The sequence below is a fragment of the Eutrigla gurnardus genome (assembly GCF_963514095.1).
Source record: "Eutrigla gurnardus genome assembly, chromosome: 3".
Lineage (NCBI taxonomy): Eukaryota > Metazoa > Chordata > Actinopteri > Perciformes > Triglidae > Eutrigla > Eutrigla gurnardus.
The window spans coordinates 30,615,635-30,638,121 of NC_139917.1; the positions used below are offsets into that span (position 1 = coordinate 30,615,635).

The 22,487-nt window shown below is 43.3% G+C and overlaps 1 protein-coding gene across 1 annotated transcript in view; it reads right to left on the bottom strand.

Annotated features, from left to right (window-relative positions):
• meis1a (Meis homeobox 1 a) overlaps positions 1-19,583 on the bottom strand; it is a 29,823-nt gene extending 10,240 nt beyond the window's left edge. Inside the window, exons 1-9 of the mRNA XM_084005983.1 lie at positions 19,056-19,583; positions 16,272-16,525; positions 14,073-14,214; positions 13,629-13,679; positions 13,459-13,509; positions 12,819-12,965; positions 10,867-10,978; positions 7,224-7,369; positions 1,037-1,113 (exon numbers count right to left, since the gene is read on the bottom strand). Coding sequence (XP_083862109.1) covers positions 1,037-1,113; positions 7,224-7,369; positions 10,867-10,978; positions 12,819-12,965; positions 13,459-13,509; positions 13,629-13,679; positions 14,073-14,214; positions 16,272-16,525; positions 19,056-19,067 — 992 coding nt within the window. The 5' untranslated portion in view covers positions 19,068-19,583. The remainder of the gene's footprint in view (positions 1-1,036; positions 1,114-7,223; positions 7,370-10,866; positions 10,979-12,818; positions 12,966-13,458; positions 13,510-13,628; positions 13,680-14,072; positions 14,215-16,271; positions 16,526-19,055) is intronic.
• Between the last annotated feature and the right edge of the window lie 2,904 nt (positions 19,584-22,487).

The following is a 22,487-nucleotide window of genomic DNA, read 5'->3' on the forward strand; positions in this document are numbered from 1 at the left end:
GCCCCCTAAAGCATCCCCTGCTTCCTGGTCTGGTGGACTCTAAATGGACCATAATGTACTAAATGAACATCATGCTGGATTGAAGAAGACTTGGAACTAGAGATTGAGACCATAAACTCATGTTTACAATGTTTACTGAGATAATACATCAAGAGAGAAGTAGGACCATTTTCTCATAGACTTCTATACAACCAGAGAGGAGTCGCCCCCTGGTGGCCAGCAGAGAGAAGTAGGACCATTTTCTCATAGACTTCTATACAACCAGAGAGGAGTCGCCCCCTGGTGGTCAGCAGAGAGAAGTAGGACCATTTTCTCATAGACTTCTATACAACCAGAGAGGAGTCGCCCCCTGGTGGCCAGCAGAGAGAAGTAGGACCATTTTCTCATAGACTTCTATACAACCAGAGAGGAGTCGCCCCCTGGTGGCCAGCAGAGAGAAGTAGGACCATTTTCTCATAGACTTCTATACAACCAGAGAGGAGTCGCCCCCTGGTGGCCAGCAGAGAGAAGTAGGACCATTTTCTCATAGACTTCTATACAACCAGAGAGGAGTCGCCCCCTGGTGGCCAGCAGAGAGAAGTAGGACCATTTTCTCATAGACTTCTATACAACCAGAGAGGAGTCGCCCCCTGGTGGCCAGCAGAGACAACGCAAGTTTAAAGGCACTTCAGCGTCGGCTTCACTCCTCAGAAAGTTCCCGAAGAGCTTCCTGATTTCCCCGAAGACATTTTTACAGTTCACTTACTGATAAACGCTCAATTAACTGTGGGCACGCCTTGAGAACTTCAACAACATATGAGAAAAACGTCGAAGAAGAGACTTGTTTAGACTAAAAACTGAAACTCGCTGACGTTTCCATGTCTGTATCGGTAAACAAGACACACCAGGAACCCTCCTCGAGGTCTCTACCTCCACCCTCCCAGCTCCAATTAACTCTCCAATTAACCGCCTCCCCCCACCCCCCTGTATCTGGGGATATTTGGAGACCCCCACAGGAAATAATCCAAACCATTAGGTGGCTTCCTCGCCGACTCACCAGTTGTTGACCTGCAGGATTGTGAGGCCGGTGTCCTGGGCCAGCTGCTTCTTCTGCTCCTCCGACGGGTACGGGTGCTGCAGAGGGACAAAACACAGAGACGTCAGACATCACAGCTTTCCTCTTCTTCTTCTTCCTGTTTTCAGTGTGCCAGCCTCAAAGCAGCTAATTAGCGTTAAAGAAAGGGGCGGGGCTAGCCTCATTAAGGGGATATGAAATGGAGCATAATTAATGGGGAGAAATGGTGAGCCAATTAGAGAGGGAAGCCAAGTGGAGAGAGAGAGACCCGTTAATTAGTGTGAGTGTGCGTGTGTGTGTGTGTGTGCGTGTGTGTGTGTGTGTGTGTGTGTGTGTGTGCGATGCTTTCAAATGTTGTGTTACTATCTCTGTGGGGACTGTGAGGACATTTTGTTGTCCCCCTAAATCATAGTTGAAATCAATGAATTGATCAGAAAATCAAATGGGCAACATTCCGATCGTTACTGAACCGTTCCAAGTGTGGAAGTGTGTTCGTGTCTTACGTGATAATGAATGATAATGAGTGTTTTTTTCCGGACCGTTTGTCTGATAAGAAGCTGCGAACAATAAATAATGTTTCACAGCAAACAGCTGGCAGCGACTGAGTTTTGCTTCACACGGCGACTGAGAGCAGCTGTTGCCGCTGATCGTCCACGGCAACGCTGCTGATCGTCCGTGGCAACGCCCCTATCTGACCCCCGATAGCTTCCAGGAGCCGCTTTCACCCCGATGCAACAGTTCACACTCGTTAAACTCCCAAAAACACAACATAAATCTAAAATCATATATGTTCATGAGTTTGAATATGTAACTGAAATCATCTTTTAAATAATCATTAAATAACTGCTTACACCTAAATAAGTCTTTATTAATAAACTGAATATTTTGTGGGGGTTTTGGTCCCAATATCAGATTATCACTACATGATTATTACGGCCATAAGAATTCACCATAACTATATCATCCCAATATTTATATAAACAGACACAATCTGAAAGATGAAGTCACAATGCCATCAATCAAATCCATCTTTATCTGTGATTATTGTTCATCACTGTCTCTTATTTTGGTAAATTAATTGAAACATAACTAACCATGAGTGTATAAAAGAATAATTTAAGCGTTGCTGGATCATAAGTGTATTATGAACATCTATAGCTTTATTTGATTTTCTGAATATCACAGTTATTGTCAATATTGGGGTATTGACAAAAAAAAGAAAAACTTTTTTTTATTCATCCTTGAAATTAGTTTTTGGGAGACTTTCTCCATTTCAGATGAAAATATTCATGCAGGAAGAATCGAACTGAAGTCAAAAAAAGTAATACGTTTATGACTATTTTAACGCTTTAAAAAGGTGGAGTACAATATTCGTAACTACGTTATCGTTCAATATGAGCACGTGTGAAAGGCATCAGAGGAAACAGGAAGCTCCGTCCGTCACAAACTCTCACATCGCTACCCGAGAACTCGCCAGCCAATCAAACGGCCTCGGGGGCGACCCCAGAAGACTCGCCACATGTCTCTGCGTCTTTGATGTCTTCGTCCCTCCGCCCCCTTGATCCGATAACAGGTAATTGGCCGAAACTGCGTCTAATTTGCCACAAAGAGCGATAATCACGAGGTTGTTTTCGCGGCATTCTCCAGGAGGGAGGGGGCGGGGCTTCGATTGTTCCACCAGACAATTTCAAAAACGGGGACGAGAGCGAAATAATGTCAGAGTTTCAAACTCAGGGTTTTAATCTGAAGCCACCTGCTCGTTGTGAGATTATAATCCCGTTGGCAGGGGAGCAGCTTGCAGCATGACGAGCAGCGCCGGGCCCAGCGGCTGGTCTGGAATCAGTCCCAACGCCCGCCTCGCTGTGAAGGTAGAGCTCATCTGAATAATGTCATTATGAGCGTGTATGTGATCCATGATTGTGAGGTGTAAGTGTAGAGTTTATTGGGTTTGAGCAGAACAAATGAGGCTGGAGGCCCAGGCTGGGAGGGAAAGGGGGACACGGGAAAACCGGAACCAGCAGACCGTCAGACCCTGCTGCAGTGAAGCGAGAGGGCTGCGAGAAAAAAAAAAAAAAAAAACGCCCAATTTTGGCAGCAACCTCCGGTTCTGAGAAGTGAAGAACTTCAACTTGCAGTCTCTCTGGTGACCATCGGGGGGCGCCTCCTCTGGTTGAAAAGGCTCGGGGTGCTGCTCTGCCACCCGTCGCTCCTCCACAGTCCAAATATGGTCACTTCCCACACGGCCGAAACGACAAAACTGTGGGCTTTTTAAAACTGTAGTCCACAAACCAACGGGTGACGTTACCATGACGACGTCCACTTTCTTATATGAAGTCAAAATTCTGTCAGGCAGGTCTGAACACTTTCATGCTGTGGTGTGGGGGAGGTGTTGTTGTTTAGCAGCCCAGTAAACCTGTGGCTGTAAGTACTAGAGTGTGTGTGTGTGTGTGTGTGTGTGTGTGTGTGTGTGTGTGTTCGTCCACCTCTGATACGATACATTTCAGTGAGATCGACAATGATGATGATGATTTAGGGAAGCGTTTATGTCTAGAAAACAAAGTTGCAGGTTATTGCTTTGTTGTTTTTTTCTTCGTTTTTTTGCCCTCAACTCGTCTTTCAGGCGACTCGACTCGTTTCCCTCCATCTGTCGTCTGATCGCCCCCCTCACTTCATTATCTGACGGACGCTCATTTACGCTGTCAGGAAAGAAAAGGCTGCTCCGTGATGTATGTGACCACATGCTGGACATTTGTGTGTGTGTGTGTGTGTGTGTGTGTGTGTGTGTGTGTGTGTGTGAGAGAGAGGTCAATAAAGGCGACCCCTCACAGAGAGCGGGGCCCTGGGGTCCCTGGGGCGCCTGTCACCGAGGTAATGGATGATGTTTTCACTGCAGGGCGAGGGAGCCACGAAGCACGACGTCTGATCACGGGGGCCTCGAGGTTTAAACCAAACCCAGAGAGGTTCAGGTCCAAGAAGACCGACTACACGCCTTTTGTTTGTCTTAAAAAAAAAGAGAGAGACATCTACAATTTGTTTCACAGGAAAAACTCAAGTGTTTGAAGGTGGAATGGATTCAGATTCTTTACAACCAAACAGGAGAAAGATGCGTTTGGTACCTTTTTTATTTATGTTTTTTTGCTGTGAAACAAAACGACTTCTCAAACTAAACGGCTCTGAAAACACGGCCGCACGTTTCCATCCGTATCTGTGGAGGAACTGCAGCCCGAAGAAATCACATTTAAAAGTGTTTTTTGGGGGGTCAAAATCACCGTGATGATGATGTCATGAGAGCGAGACTTCCTGTAGCGCCGGTGACTCCGTGGGTGACGCCGTGGCCTCGCCATCACCCACATCTGCCACTCCATGGCTGTAAACAGCTGCTGATGGATGGATGGATGGATGGATGGATGGAGGTGTCCCGGTGACCTCTGACCCCTGATGCATGGAGGGCAAGAGGAGGTGGGAGGAGGAAGGGGTCTGGGAGGTCAGCGCCGGGGCTCATCTAGTCCCGCCCGGCGAGCGTGGGTGAAGTCCTCCTCCGTCATCGCGGCGCTCGCTTTGAAGTTTGACGAGTCGTTTTCTCGTCTCTCTTTTTTTGTGTGCTAACTCGGCCGCTCCGTCGCTGAGAAGCACTTGACACGTGCAAAGTCTTTCCAGCTGTTTTGACGGGAGTCACATGTGTAATTTGTAAACCAAAGCGGGCTCTTTAATGAGTCGGGTGACTGTAAACAAATGGCGAGCGTGAACAAAAACACAAAAACAGCGGCCGCCACCTGTTTGTGCGTTTTGGTTGTTCAACATCTGTGAGCGCGAGGGAGGTAAATTACACACTAATTACATTAACAGGGAGGATGCCTTCCACCGGGGTCTCCGCACGGTTACATGACATAAAATAAAACCTGAGTGTGTGTGTGTGTGTGTGTGTGTGTGTGTGTGTGTGTGTGTGTGTGGGGGGTGTAAACAGCACGTCGGCTTGTGGCTCGGCTTTTATGAGCTGTGGCTCAGAGGAGGCTGCTGGAGTTTGTGTACAACTTCAGGGGAGGAAACCACACACACACACACACACACACACACACACACACACACAGCAGGATTATGAGTGAATTTTTTTTTTTTTTAAATGATCTTTGTCTGAACATTTTCCACATGTTCCTTCTACAACTTTCCCTTAGCACTCCGTGGTAACCATGGCAACCAGGTCCATCAGGATTAAAGTGGGGGCCAATAATAAAAGAGTCCGGCTGCAGAACTTAACAAAAACAGGCCGTCGGATCAAAAAGAGTCATTACGCTCTTCTCACACACACACACACACACACACACACACACACACACACACACACACACACACACACACACACACACACACACACACACACACACACACACACACACACACACACACACACATAACCACACTGTAAAAAGAAATAATACATTTAACCTGAAAAAGTCCTACATTCCTGATGTTACAGAAGTAAACGCAGTAACTAAATAAATACACCAGCAGTCAGTGAAGTGTTAAAGTTGCCCTCAGACACCTCCAGGACTGCAGGTGTTTCTGGGAAATGCAGTGAAAATAACACGAATGAGGTTTTTCCAGTGAAGTGTGTCTCTTTAATATCTGGGACTGAGGTTGTTCTGTTATTTCTTCTTGCTTTGTGTTGGACGTACTGTTGCCCTTCACACAACCTCTTCCCTCCCCCTCCCTCCCCCTCCCTCCCCCAGGTACTAGTCCCCCCCCCCCCCCCCCCATCCCTCTCACCACCCATCTGCTGCAGGACTCGCTGTCCTCCAGGTTCAGCTCAGAGTTCTGGCGGCGGCCCCGACCCCCGCCGAGCAGGAACCGATTTAGCCTCTCCATGTTTGGAGGGGGAGACGGGGGAGAAGGGTGGGGGGAGAGGGGGTGTTTGGTTGTTCTGCTGGCCTCAGCCAAAAACTATGAGTCAGTCTCGGCTGCGAGCCGGTCCACCCACTTTTACTGGACGATTCATTTCAGTTTCATGCTCGTAAAAAAAGAAATAATATTTCCCCTCTGAGGTTCTTACGGCCGCCTAACGATGTCAACGAGTGGAAGTGGATTTATGTTTTATGCTGATAAACAGAATATTAATAAAACATCTTCTTCTAGTCCCGTTGGACTCGACACAAGCGGACAAACCTGTTACACCGACTGAGCTGGTTTCTGTCTCGTTCTTATTAAAATAATAAAATAAAATAGCTGCTTTTGAGTTTTATTGGTGATGATAAAGTTTTGACATTGTCGGTATTAACCTTTGACCTTTACAGTTGTCATTGTTGCAATTCATCATTTGTAAACACTCAAAAGTTTTCACTCTTATTATTACACTAATTATTAATTTGATTAGCGTTTTACAAAGCAACTACAAAAAGACAAAAATCACCACAAGGAGATATAGAACTACAAAGTTACTCTAAATTATGGCAAAGGGACTCAAAGCAACTACAAACAGACTCAAAGCAACTACAAACAGACACAAAGCAACTACAGAGAGACTCAAAAGGAAATGGTCCTCATTTATATAGAGCTTTTCTCCAAAGCGCTTTACAGTAATGACTGACATTCACCCATTCACACACCGACGGCAGAGTCAACCATGCAGGGCGACAGCCAGCTCGTCAGGAGCAATTAGGGTGAGGTGTCTTGCTCAGGGACACCAGGCACTCAGCTAGGAGCAGCCGGGGATCAAACCGGTGATCTTGCGGTTACCAGCCAACCCGCTCTGCCTCCTGAGCTAAACCCCCGTCCCCCCCCCCCCACCTCCAAAAGGACTACAAAGAGACTCAAAGTTATTAGAGACTCAAAGTGACTACAAAGAGACTCAAAGTGACTACAAAGAGACTCAAAGTGACTACAAAGAGACTCAAAACCACAGAGAAATAAAACAACCACAAGAGACTGAACAAAAGAAGTGTGCGTCTTGCTCCAGTGCAGGGCACGTGGGGGGGAGGACTTCCTCATAATCTGCCCACAATCAGCACGCATCATTTCAAACACCGTAAACACAAGTTAAAGCAGCCGTCAGCTCCAATGTAGACAGAAGTGCTGAAGGTCTCTCTTCTAAACTGCCGATCACAAGTTCACGGTGAGTTTTTAGCAGCTAAACCCCCCAAAGAACAGCGAATGAGAGAACGGTGGATGCTCTCACCGTCAGGTGCTGGAAGAGCCAGGCTCTCAGGATGTTGGTGGCCACTTTGGGGAAGATGCCTCTCTTCTTGTTGTGCAGCTTGTCTCTGTCGGGGTCGTCGTCGTCTCCCGTGCTGGGAGAAGCCACGCCGTTGTCCATGCAGTCGCCTGAGGAGGAGGAGACGGAAACGTTACGTCACGGTCTCGAACGGATGTTGTTTTCTATTTTGGTTTGTTTGATATTCAGTGACTTTTCCTAATTGAATGGGGGTAAAACAAATGTTTCCAATGTCCTGAACACTTCCAAAACTGGAAAATGTTCACGATACAGAGATTTTTTTGTGATTTGCCTATTTTTCAACGTATTCTGGATGTATAGAGGTGGGAGGGTTCATGTTATATTTAATGGGTAATTTAGGTCGTCAACAAAGAAACACGAAGCACCTGAAACATAGGTGAGCAGGCCTGGGAGGTTTCAGTTTAGATATTTCCCTGCATTTGCCGAGTGCAGCTACACGGCTAACATTAGCACTCGAGGCCTCTCAGCACTTTCCCGCCCATTAACAAAACTGCCGGGCCAACACATGCCTTTCAATCTGTGCACCTTCCCTGCACAGATTTCCCCAGTTGATGAGTGGATTCAAACTGGCGACCCCTGCCCTGCTTGGTAACCCCCTCTTACCCCCCCGCAGTAGGTTTTGTGGATGGTGGCACATAATGCAGCGTTTCAACTGAAAGCCACTAAAAAAAGCTGCCGGCCCGGTGTTTTTACTGCACTTTTCTCGGCCCGTTTAATGAGGCTCATTTTCTCCTCAGCGTTTTTTAACAGCCACGGTGAGGGAGTCGGGCCTCGCCGGCCTGCAGCAGGGAGCTCTGGGTCCTGGTCCGCCCCAGGTCCGCCCTGGACCGGGGTCGGCGGCAGACCACGGGCCTCCCTCTCTGCCTGAACAGAGGCAGGACTCTGCCGCGCAGCAGAGCCTGAAAAGGTGGAAATAATCATAAAAATGATGCGTAACTCCATAAACAAGCTCTCAGCCTCATTAGGCTGAACCGCAAGCTCCCGAGGCTGATTTACACTCCCCCCCTCCCCCCTCGTTCTCTCCCCTCAGAGAGCCAGAGAGGAGAGAGAGGTCCGACCCAACCTGCTAATGGTTTGTGACAAACTCGGCTTCACAACAACCTGCAAACTAAAAAAAAAAAAGGAAAAGGAGCAAGTTTGTGGGCGACGTCGGAGGAGGACAGGCGGCGTCACGTTACAATTTCACAATTAAATGATTTTAGTGCTCGTTTCCATCTTCTTATTTAACGTGAGGTAAGAGAACATGAAAATGTGATGTATTCCGATCGTAGTCAATCCTTCCTGGTGGCCAGCAGGGAGAATGCAGGTCAGAATTGGCTTCACTGTTCAGAACCGGAGGTTGCCGTCCGGTCTGGTTATGGGTCTGCCCAGACCTTTGAAAGGAGGCGGCTGAGAAGTCCTTTTTTATGTCAGCCAATGGGATTGAACGCCTGATTGGCCAATAGGATCTGAAACGGCTGGCTGATGGGAAGAGGACGAGACATTGCAGCTGTGGCGGTTCATTGTTGTTAGTAAAGAAAAAACAAATATTCCACCAAAACGTTGACATGCCAATAAAAGAATAAAGTCTGCCAAAGAAACTGAAAGAGTTCGTCCAACATGATGAATGAGAGAAAGAGAGAGAGAGAGAGAGAGAGAGAGAGAGAGAGAGAGAGAGAGAGAGATCTGAAATGTGTTAATATTTGCTGTCTTTGGAACTAGGGGCACAAACCAGGAACAACCAAACTACACCAAAAGTACACTAAAGGTGGATAGCCAAAGAAAAATCTAGTTCCATCACTTTCTTTCCACGGGTGATTAGCATAGCTTAGCATAAAAAGCTAGCCTGGCTGAGTTTCAAAGCACAATACGGCGTGTGAATGAGTGAGCTTTAGATGAGTCAGTTGGGTCGGTTTTTTTTCACCCAGTAACGTCAAAAGAAATTCTCTTATTAAAACCACATCTGGCACCGTCGCCGAGGTCAACCGGGGGAAACTGGCTGTGTGCGAGTGATGTTTAAATATCTGCCAGCCAACAGGGAGCGACCTGAAGCTGCTTGAGGTCTGGCCGTCGATACGTCCAGTCGGAGCGAACACGCCTAACCAAGCAGATTTGTTTTTTGTGGAGGTGTGACACGGCTCGTCTTTGGTTTCATAGTCTGGATTAGAAAAAAACACCTCGACGCAAAAGGAAAAAACTTATTTTTAACAGACTGGATCGCTCTCTCTTGGTAGTTTTGGTTTGAGCAATTTGTTAGACGATCAGCACGTAGTTGATGTGGAGGCATTTCAAAGTTAAAAGTTTGGCCAGAGAAATCAGTGGATCGTCGGCGTCAGGGGGAGATTCTGGGCAGAGAGAGCAGGCAGGCCACAGCAGGATGACGCTTGCCATGAGCTGCATTCAATCAAAATCCGGCACCTTCCTGCAGGTTTGTGAGGAGTGTATATTTGTGCTTTGGAATATAATCGCCGCTGCACTCTCAGAGGTCATGTGGATTTCAAAGCAGCACCTGTAACGTTCTCAGCTGAGCATGGAGACATTTTAGGAATGTAAGTGGCATTTTTCTCATATTTCAGAGTTGTTGTTGTTTTTTTAAACATATTTAAGTAAAACTGGGTGGAAACATACTTGTGTCCTTGTCTGCCTATAGAGCACTGAACACCTGATGTACTGTATATTTGTGTTTCAGAGGCTGCTTGTTTAAACTATACTCTATATTGTGTATTTACACTGTGTAAAATATGAACCTATATGAATTCTGTTAATGCCCACTGTGAGTGTGTTCACTGCATGCTGTGTTTTTTCTATTCCCCCACCCGCCTGTGTGTGTGTGTGTGTGTGTGTGCGTGTGTGTGTGTGCGTGTTCTGGGACATAAAGCTCTCTTTCTTCCAGCTCGGCTCGTAGCTCACGTCGTCTGTCAGCCTTCATCACTCTTCCACTCCCTCCTCCTCTTTACCCTCTCCCTTTATTTTCAAACTCATGTCAAGTCCAACATGTCGGAAAAACCACACACACACACACACACACACACACACACACACACACACACACACACACACACACACACACACACACACACACACACACACACACACACACACGCACACGCACACACGCACACAAACACACACACACACTATTTTATGCAACTTTATGCTTCGAGGTGAATATTTTACGTTTCCCAGCCGGCTTTAGTGATTTCTCAGATGACAGTTTTTCGTCCCCCTTCCTGTTTGCTGAAAACCACGTATCTCCAGTTGTGTTTATATTTGAATGTTTGTGATAAAACCCAAAAGTTGACTTTTCCAGAGATATGTGCTCTCACCGGATGGCGACGCTACAAACACGATGATCTTATCTTGAATATGATGCATCGCTGTAGATTAAATTAACCAACATCTTATAAAAGGTGATAAAAACATCTACAGCAGTAAAATGAACCCAGAAACATCATAGATAGACAGACACTATAGTACTGCTGTACTGATAGATAATATACTTTTACATGAGGTTTTGAATGCTTGACCTTTATTCGTATCTGAGTATTTTCCCAGTGCTGTATTAGTACTATTACTTCAGTAAAGGCTATATATGAGGCGGCCTCACCTTGCTCGCTGCTGTTGTCGCCGCTGTGAGACGTGTGACCGCCGCTGATCGGCCCAGGCGTCCCGGCCGACCGCACCGACGCCGCGTCATCGTGATCTCTGCTCCAGGAAGTCTGCAGACGCAGGAGGGCGACCGATGAGACACAGATCACATGCATGGCTGACATTAATGCTGCGGCGTGTCATGGATCCACGTCTTGATTGATGGTGTTTATTAGTTGTAGTGTTTATACGTTTATAATGACTTTAAGAACAACAAAAAGTCAGATGTTCCTTCAGCAGAAGACGATCTCAGGTTTCCTGATTGGAACTATTTACAGGACGACTTGAATCGTTCATTATTCTGATAGCAGCGACTCGTTTGCAAGTCAAAAACTTGTGAGTAGATATTATATAACACCTGCCTGATGTCCCGCCCCCACTCCGTTTGATTGACAGGTGATGAGCGCAGAAACACCTCATTTACAAGCTCTCAGCAACATCCGAAAAGGTGGAGGCGACAACATAAGTAGGAGCCGGAGGATTATCGGTGTATCATCCGGGCAGAAAGGAAGCCACTTGAAAAAAACCCAGAAAGGCAGAGCTTTGGAGGCGCTGGGTCATCCGACACTAAGCTGCTGGGAGTTCACACTTCTGGGTGATTAAAGGGTTAAAAAAAAAGGCTGCTGGGAGTCGATTTTAAAAAAAAAACCTGCTTGGCCGGCTCAGGAAAACAGACACAAGCTGACTTTTCACCTCCATTATTTCTGCTTCTCTGGAAAACAGAGAAGTCTTGACGAGTCCGAGAGACGAAAAGAAAGTGTGTGTGTGTGTGTGTGTGTGTGTGTGATATCTGTGGTCAGACAGATGAACACGCAGCACTTGAAAACAGATGGACGATCAAAATGATCTGCTCATATTCCATTTACCCTTTTTTGGGGGGGGGGGGGATATTCAACATTTCAGTTTGGTTCTGAAAAGCGAAACCTTGCATTCTCTCTGCTGGCCACCAGGGGGCGACTCCTCTCTGGTTGTATAGAAGTCTATGAGAAAATGGTCCTACTTCTCTCTGCTGGCCACCAGGGGGCGACTCCTCTCTGGTTGTATAGAAGTCTATGAGAAAATGGTCCTACTTCTCTCTGCTGGCCACCAGGGGGCGACTCCTCTCTGGTTGTATAGAAGTCTATGAGAAAATGGTCCTACTTCTCTCTGCTGGCCACCAGGGGGCGACTCCTCTCTGGTTGTATAGAAGTCTATGAGAAAATGGTCCTACTTCTCTCTTGATGTATTATCTCAGTAAACATTGTAAACATGAGTTTATGATCTCAATCTCTAGTTTCAAGTCTTCTTCAATCCAGCATGATGTTCATTTAGTACATTATGGTCCATTTAGAGTCCACCAGACCAGAAAGCAGGGGATGCTTTAGGGGGCGGGGCTTACCTGCTGATTGACAGGTCGCTACCAATGCTAATTAGCTACTAAGATGACTTTAACACTTAGCTGTAAAGTTGACCTTGAATTATGGAAGCTAACTTTGTTAGCAGCTTCACACCAGAATCCACATGGATCCAGATCCAGTAAGGTTGCCGATGTGCCGCTTGTGTTCATCAGATCCACCCATCGCTCATCCACAGTCCAAATATGGTCACTTCCTTCCAATGGTTGCCAAAAAACCAAGATGGCGACCGCCAAACTGCTGAACTCGAGAATTTTAAAACCGTAGTCTACAAACTAACGGGTGACGTCACCATGACGACGTCCACTTCTTGTACACAAACAAATGGTTCCTACACCGTTCCAACAATCCAACTCGTTTTCAGTCGTAATAATCCCCGACTCAGGGTTAAACTCGATGCTACCAAAGTCCATCGACGGAAACAGTATTTTTTTTTTAGGTATCAGACAATGACAGTGTATCTGCGCCGTCTGACGTTGTCACGACAACCTTTCCAGGAAGGGACCACCAAGCTCACCTGATCCACGCCGTTCCCCGACGACCTGATGAAGTCCTCGCTGTCCGACTTGTTTCCGTCCCGGTCGTCTATAACCAGATCGATCGGCATTTTCCCTTTTAGACAGCTGATGTATCGATGACAGAAGTTATCACAAAGTTCATGAACCTGGAAATAAAACGTAGGAAGAAGAAGAATAAACATCGGGACACAGTAAGTACTTCTTTAAAGTACATTTAAAAAGTACAACTTTGACATACTTGTACTTGCTACTTTTTAACTATACAAATAATAGATAAAAAATGATATATTATTCTAGAATAATAAAACACTGAAAGGAGCCTTTCTGCAAAAAGAGTACTTTTACTTTTGATACTTTACGAGTACATTTTGCTGATGATACTTCTATACCTTTACTTAAGTAAGTTTTACGAATTAGTATTTCTTCTACTTAAGTATCTGAGTACTTCTAAAACCACTGCATAGCTACATAATACTGGAAACTGTAGAAACACAACAGATATTATTGGAATATTAGAAGATTACAGTATTTTTTCTTTCAGGACTTTGTTTTAATGTCATTACTTTATATTTAACGACAGACTGTTACGTCTGGAGTCTAATAAATAAAAAGGTCAAAGGTCACTGAGACAACGCTGACCTTCTCCAGCTCCAGGAGGTGGAAGCGCAGCACTTGTATTGATTGGACCATCTACAAAACAAAAACAACAAACAAATAATCATAATAATGTTCAAGTGAGACATAAAAGATAAACACTTGTTTATAACAATGGTATTTTAAAATCATAACAGTGTAATAATAAAGCTCACCAAATTATCCAGCTCTGGGTTTGATGAAAATAAAGGCCTCTCTGAACGGATCTATACACAGAAAAAATGATTTATTAAGATTAATAAACCACATCCAACTGGAGCTCCGGAGGCGAGCGACGAGCTCCCACAAACATGGAAACTCATATCAAATCATAATATTTACACAATCCCTGTAAAGACAGGGTCAAATATAAAATTAATTATTATAATGCATTATTTAACTTCATAATAATACATATTTTCATCAGATGTGTTACTTTTCTACTTTGTGTTCAGTAAACAAATGTAATACTTCTTTCACCATTTGGAGGAATAAAGGGAATATACACAGGAAGTGGGATATTTAGGAGGGGTGGGTCAACGGGGGACCCACAGCTCATTTTGGCCCCGAGCCCCCACATACAAGGATTGATCCGGCCCTGGTGAAGCAGGTTTGAGTACCTGCTTGGAGAAGACGGCGATGTCTTCGTTGAAGGAGTCCGAGGAGCAGACGTCGCCTCCGGCCACGCCGCTCTCTCTCGGCGTGCACGTCGCCAACTCACACTTCTCAAAAATGAGCGCCAGCAGAGGGAATAACGGATGTCTGAGAGAGAGAGAGAGAGAGAGAGAGAGGGGGGGGGGAGAGGGAGAGGGGGGGAGAGGGAGGGGGAGAGAGAGAGGAGGAGAGAGATAGAGGGAGGGAGAGAGAGGGAGGGAGAGAGACAGAGAGAGAGGGAGGGAGAGGGAGAGAGGGGAGGGAGAGAGCGAGGGGGAGAGCGAGAGAGAGAGGAGGGAGAGAGATAGAGGGAGAGAGGAGGGAGAAAGCAGGAGAGAGAGAGGAGGAGAGAGAGATAGAGGGAGAGAGGAGGGAGAAAGCAGGAGAGAGAGAGGAGGAGAGAGATAGAGGGAGGGAGAGATAGGAGGGAGAGAGGGGAGGAGAGATCAGCTCAGACTGTAACAAGTTTCATTCTGGCTCAAATGATACAAAAACATGGAGGAGAAACATCCAATCATCTTAGAGCACTTTTATAAACGGGAAAAAGGACAAAATTAAGATTTGGAGATATCTGTCCATTACATGGATGTCTCCAATAGAGGTAAATTTAATATTGATTGTTTAAAACATAAAACCTTTTCACAGGAACTATTGTTATATTATTATATAATAATTATTATATTTCTTCACTAAAAAAGTTTTGGGTGGATGCAGAAATCTCTAAAATCTGGACAAATCAAACCAAAACTGTTTGATGCAAACTGCATGGTCCCACCGATACGAAGTGATAAAGTCAAAAACAATATTGTCTTGTTTTTTGCTTTTGATTTTAATGTTAAATAAAAATGAACCGATTCAGAAATATGCACTTTCAACTTCGGTGTCAATCAAACCAAAAAGCTTTACTTTAATCCAGTTTAATACATCCTGTCCTGTGGTGATGCAGAGGTAAAAAATAAAAAAAAGAATAGTTGACTGCATTAAAAACTGGTATGACGTACCTGTAAATGTTGCCAAGGTGAAAACAGAAAAGGCCCTAAAATCGAACCCTGAGGAACTCCAAACAAGTTTTGGTTTGAGGTTAAACTACAATATAAGAGAGATTGTATCTGAGCAGAAATTAGTTTAAAGTACTCGGATTATTGGCCTTAATCTGACATAAACACAGTCAGCAGAGCCGAAACAGAACATTTATTCAATTGTTTTTTTTCTTCAAACCGGTTCCAGCTTCTCTCTTTCTCTGTCATACACTTCAATAAAGCAAATATCTTTGGGCTTTTTGGACACTCGGCCAGATAAAACAAGCAACTTTCTCTGGATTTCCTGACATTTCACAGACAAAACAATTAAAAAGAGACTAATGGAGAAAATAACCAGCCAATTAAAAGGTGAGTTTTTAAACAGCAGCTGTGAAACCAGAAGCAACAAGTAAGCAAATCAAATGTTTCTAGTCTCTCTCTTAAGATTGTGAATGTTGAAGTTTAAAATGTAAAGAGGTGTTTTTAACAAAGGCAGTTAGACATAATCTGGTTATTAGAAAGAAAGAAAGAACATTTTGAAGCACATGTTCATTTTTATGCCATTGTATACATCTTTTCTTTATTTCTATTGGATTTCTTTACTACACGTCCTTAGATTTATTCAACAGCTGTAGTTAGGGTTACTTTTTAGAGAACGTTATTGAGTGCAGCGCCAACATTTAGATCACTGCGACGCCTTTTTCTCTGGAGATCAGAACTTTAGGACGTTCAGGATTCTGTTCTTATTGGTACCAGAAAGCATCATCGTGTTACTCCAAATTACTTCAATCAGCTTCTAGAAGAAAAGCTCACACCTTCCTGTTTGTTAAACCACTGCTTTTTCAGTTTTTTTTTAGAAAGGAAATGTGCTCTCTCTTTTAATATTTATTTATATATCAATGCATCCACTGAAACAAGTCATATTTTTCTGAATAATGTGTACTTTTAGTTTTCATACTTGCATTCTGAAGTAGCATGTATATTCATGAGTGCTTTCACGTCGAGGTACTTCCACTCGAGGGAATGTCTTCGGATAATGTCAGCGTTTAAATCAGATAAATCACACGTGGCAAGAACCGAGAAAGAAGACGCCGGTTTGTGAAAGAGCCGTCTTGTGTTGTGTCTCAGGGAGTAAACTCATCATACCCATAAATGGCGTCTTTGTCCCTCTTGACGGCGTCCCCGGCCGTGGCGCCCATGCTGTTGCTGCTGGTGTGGGTGGACTGGGCATACTGGTGCGGAGGGTATGGGCCGGCGGCACTGGCGGCGGCGGCGGCGGCAGCAGCCAGGTGCACGGCCTGCAGGGAGCGGGCGGTGGCGGCGGCGTGGTGGTGGTGGTGGTGTGGGTCCCCGTACACCCCGCCCACACCCTCCAGCCCATAGTGGGCCAGGTCTTCATACTGAGACATGGGAAGATAAGAGACGCATTGACCTTTGACCTCTCAAGACATTCACCGACCTCGGGGTCGGTGTTTTTTTATTAAAAGCATTTAAAAGCTGAATAAATACAATAAAATCAACAGAAGCAACACAAGTTTGATTTTGCTCCTGAAAACGACTCGGAACCTTTTCTGCTCCGACGCCAAAGAATTACAAATTAAACAGAACAAAAAAATAAATAAATAAATGACCAGAAGAGCGAACGATCAACTAACAGGCTACAGGTGTTCCTGTTATTATGTCCACCACCTTGTCTGTTCCCTCTAATCTGACAAATGTGTATTTAAGAGTTTTAAAACATGCAGTCTGCTTATAAAAGTCTCTTGTAATCTTGTAAGATTTCAGATTTTTAAGTGGAGATGAAAAATAAAAAGTAATCAAAACACATTAGAATTTATCAACAGATCAACAGGAAAAAGCGTCCGAGTTAAACCTGAAGTCATTTGACGCCTCGCTGCCGTGTTAAAAAAAAAAAGACACCATGCAGGTGTTCCTATTATTTTGTCCACCCCAGAGTTTATTTTGGTCAGACGTGGAAACACTGAAACACCGTCCGGGGAGTTCTATTTAATCAGTAAATGTTCCTTTAGTGTGTCTCCATCGGGGGTGGACAAAATAAAGTGAACACTTTAAAACATGATGCAGCCGAATGCAAAAACAACCATTAAGTTAAGAAATAAAAATAAACGTCCGACAGAAACATTGTAAATCTGATAAATATCAAACTGATCTGTGCAGGTCCCACTTACTCATTTTAAATACTCATATTGACCATCAAATACTTAACAAACTTCATAAACTTTAACTCTGCAGATAAAAAAAAGTTTTATTTTCAGGAAGAAAACTGAAATTGCTCCAAAATGTTTATGATTTGTAAAATGATATGTAAAGTGATTTTGTAGTAAATAAAAACGAGTTTCAACTCTTAAAACGCTGCTAATCTACATATTCAATGTTGCTTTAAAAAAATCTGCTTGTTTTTTTAATTGAAGTATCATTTTGTTTGTTTATTTTTCTTTTACAATATCATATTTGTGGGTCTTTGTGCTTTTTGTGTTGTTTTTTCAACCCACACTAATTAAAAAAAAGAATACTATACTATTTAAGGTCCAAAGCAACATGCAAATAAAAGCCACTGGAAAGGGGAAAACTGAATAAACAAAAGAGAATGTGATATATGTATATAATATCTATAGAACCATATTTTTTTTAACTTCCAGACTGTATATAATGAGGCCAAATCTATTGATACTTATGGTGTCCTTATATATTTTTTCCTAATATTTCCTAATTTAAGATTAAAGCTCGAAGGCCAAATGGTTCCATAACGAGTGCAATATTTATAGTGTTTTTGTTATAATAAAGTTTTAAAAGAAGCTCTCCTTAAAGTATCTTTATGTCTCGGATTAGACTGAACGCTAATCAATTATCAATAAAACGCAATTTAAACTTTGACCTCGACAAACAGCCACCTGCGTGAACAAACCGGGTGTTTTTCTTTTTAAATATTTTCATTTCAGAAAAAAACAAAACACTTTATTTAACCGTTTGTGTGTTGAACGGATTTAATCAAATTTACTATTTTTGTTGTGTTGATGTTTTTTGGTTATTTTCCGCCGCTGAAGCTCAAACGGCCGAAACACACCGACAGAAACTAGTCCGCAGAACAAACGCGAGTTTATACGAGTTTAGAAAGTGTGAGGCGTTTCCTCCAACTTCTAGAAAACTTCTAATAACTATGAACTACAGCTTAGTCAGTTTTAAACGTTGATTTTAAAGTTTTGTTGATGGAATAAACTATTTTTGTTGGGGGTTTTTTTTACCTGAAAACTTTTGCCATAAGTTAGTTGAAGAAAAAAAAAAACTGAGGCCAAGCTTCAAAATGAGCTAACGAACCCCATAAAAAAGTGTTTCCACAAACCGCAGCAACTTTTATGATCAAAAATATGAATCAGGAAAAAGATAGTGTTTGTACGGTTTGACATTTATTTATTTTTCTTGCTTGAATGAAGTGAGGCGAATATAATTTAATTACAACTTAATTGATAACTGAATTATTGTTTTACCGCTGCAGTTATTTAAAAGTTTGAGTGTGCATTATTTGTTTGTTTTTATATATAAATATGTTAATACGAATACAAGTTGGTTTATTTTAATAGTTATTGTGTGTTAATTGTTTGATAAAAACACGTTTTTAAATAAATAAATAAATACATTTGAAGTTAAGTTTTAATATTTCATGTGAAAATGTTTTTTTTACACAAAGATTGAATCGATATGAAATGTAAATGTTAAATATTAATAAGCAACAAGAAACAAGGTTAATATTAAATACAAGTGTTCATTTGTTGCGTTAAAAGTTGAGGTTTCCTCTCAGTTGTGTCTCGATTTGAAAAGAAAAGTGCTTCAAATCCCCAAACTTTTTGTTGAACATTTAAACTGAAGACGAACCGTCCGCGCGCTCTAATCCAAAGTTGATTTTTTACGCACCCGTTGCGCCATCGGCCGCGTCTCTCCGCCCGGACTCCAGCTGACTCCTGCCCGGCAAAACACGCATCCAACAACTCCCCGGTCCCCGGAGCGGCAATCACTTTAATCCCGTGTGCGACGCGTGGAGTCCAGCAGCCGCGGAGAGGAACGCACGAACACGCGCACGGAGAGCAGCGGTGGCAGCCTCGGGTCCCTGCGGGCTCCGCTGAGCTCTCCACGGGAACCGACCGACGGAGACTCTCCGCCTGCAGCAGCAGCGGCGGCGGCGGCAGACGCTGTCCTGCTCCCGGCCTCCAGCTCCAAGCGACGACCACCACCACCCAACCAACCAACCACCCAACCAGGCGCTCAGTCAGCAGGCCGAATCCGATCAGGTTACATCCAAACCGGGGGGGATAAAGTGAGGCGGACCCGCCCGCTGCGCTCTGAGCCGGGCCGTGCTGCGCTGTCGTCTGCGCGGACGTGCGTTCAAATCCCCATCGCAGCTCCGGCGCAGCGGCTTCCTCCTCCCTCGGAGCAGGCCGTCAGGGTGTGAGGGGAGGGGGGGAGGGAGGGAGGGAGGGAGATAGGGGAGTGAATACTTTCTTTTTCTCACTTAAAGGAGAAGAGACTCCCTTGCGCGTGCCCGCAGCTACCTCGAGGCGCGCCCCCGCGAGGTACGCTGCTTATAGTTACTGCGAGTTGAAGTAGATTTACTTCGTTATTGATGATTTGTGGGCATGAACAATTCACATATAGAATGGAAGGAATGGGGGTCAACTGGGGTCAAATTCATAATAATAATAATTATAATACATTTGACAAATGTCTTTTTTGTAGTTTTCAGTGACAGAATGGAAACACCTTTTACATCCGTTTCTGATACTAGAATATTCTGTGTGTCTAAAGTCTACAATAACAGATTCCTTTGCCTTTACGTTTATTTTTACTCTATTATTCCTTTGCTTTCTTCGTACTCTTGTACGACGTTGCTGTGACTTGTGACTCTCGCTGGTTTAAGATGTCGATGAAGGAAGATAAACCTGTGTTTAAAAGAAATGGTGTCAAAGTTTTAATGTGGGAGAGAACATAAAATGTGGTACTTTCACTTTGTTTGCACAGACTGCTGAACTCTTGTGCACCTGCGCCATCTAGTGTTTGTAAAGTGTTAACACCAGGCAGAGCTCTCGTTTATTATTGAATTTTATTTTTAAACAGTGGATTTGAAAGATCCTGAGCCAGAAATGAACAGACAAGGAGAGAGAACGTGAGCTGTAAACTTATAATAATCTACAATAATAAAATACCACAGATACATTTAAAGTTCAAACAAGAATATGAAGGAAATCAAAAGAAAAAATAAATAAAAGCTAAATTACCAGCATGGCTCGACAAAAAGTACCTTTTTGTTTTGTAATTTGGGTGAAATGACCCTTTTAATCACAAGGCATATTGGGTTCTTTATTTATTAATGATAATAATAATTAAAGCATGATAAACGTATAGTAAAGATGGTATTTAGTACCACAAACACACCATGGTAACACATGAAGAGCTGCTCTTTTATTGTATAAAGTTGAGGGACTTGTTGCGTAAACAAACGGCCAGAACGTAAAAATACTTTTGCATATTATGTTAAAAATATTGTAGCGTAAACTTTTGCATATTATTTTGGTAACGTTGTCGTGTAAACGGCCAGAACATAAAAATACGTTTGCGTAACGTTGTCTGACGCTCCTCCACAGTCCAGTCACGTCCTTTCACTAGTTGCCAAAATTCCAAGATGGCGATGGTCAAAACACCCAAAACCGTAGTCCACCAACCAACGGATAAAGTCACCATGACTCCGTCTACTTCTTAACAGTCCGCATGCAAACGAGGTGCCAAACGCCACGCCAACGGCCACGCCCACGGCCACGCCCACTCAGGAGACAGGAAGTGTATAGGCCGCTACAAGCTAGCCTTTGGTGTCGTCCACCATCTTTCACCAACGAAGCTCACCTACCTGCTCAGGTGTTCAGCTCCTTCATCCTCATCCTACTTACACAAAGAGCCTCTACTTCCGGACGACTCGGTGCTCAAGTTACAAAAAAATAAACGCGAAAAATCCCAACCTGGCAACACTCAAGAGCCCTCACGTCACTCCACCGACCACCTGGATCTGTATTTACAGAACAATTGGACGAGCACGGGCTTTATATCCGACACAACATGGCTCATCTGCCAATTATCCAATGAGAAGTAGACACACAGATGTCCCGCCTCTAAAGTGACGCTGCTCCTCCAGCAAGGAACTTCAAAATAAAAGCACGCAATGAAACGTTAAGTAGAGCATTTTTATGCCAGGATTTACATGATTATTAAAAACAGCTAACGGTGCAAAAAAATATATATATATATATATCTTATATCTATCTTATCTTTTAATAAATAAATAAAACATTTATAGTTTCAGCTGCAACTTTTAAGAACAATTTCTGATCTATAATGACATACATGCTTAAAATATGTTTAAAAAGAGGAACAGACCAATGGTGGATTAGCCGTGATTTAGTCCGTCAGACACATATCATGTTTGTTTGTTTGTGAATTAATTCATCAGTAAAATGAATCACACTTTAAAGGCCTTGTTTTGTTTAATTGGTAAACATGAATCTGAACCGGGATCATAACCAGGATTTCTGAAACCCTGCAAACTGATAAACCATCCCGACCCCGGCCGTGTTTCTAACCCTGTAACGTCTTATTACCTGAAGCTCAGTAGATTTTGTTTTATAGGTGACACATTGAAAACGTTGAGTGTCTGCTCTGGGCTTGTCCAAACAAAGACACAGAAAACACATGAATCACAGTTTAATGAGGTCTAAGAAATATAAAAACAAAAACGGAGTCACGTCTTCGCATTTCTTCACCAAATAAACATCAAACACTGCAGATTATTATTGGAGTGAGAACAGCTGTGGGGCAGATGTGAAGTGCGGCTGCAGTAACGTCACTCTGCCACTAGGTGTCGATAAAACACAGTGGTTTAATAAATGTGACAGAAGAAGAAACTGATGGTCAGCTGATAACAAGCTTGTAAACTATCTAATAGAGGAAAAAACACAACATAAGGAAGAAGTTGATGTAAAAAAATGTGTGGTTAAATCAATTAAAGAAAGCAGCTATAAAATCCTCAAAACATGATAAGTAAAGAGCCAAACAAAAGAAAATATACCCGAAAAAAACTGTTGTATTATTATTAATTCTGATACCATGTCGAATACTACAGCTAGTAGCACTAACTACTAATACTGCAAATGTTACTACAGCCACCACACACTATAGTTCCTCTACATCTAACTATTTTACTACTCTTATTAGTACTACTGTACTAATACTGCTATTTTTAGGCTACCATAGATTATTCCTATCATTGTTTAATTGTTTTTAATACAACTCCTTACTAAGATT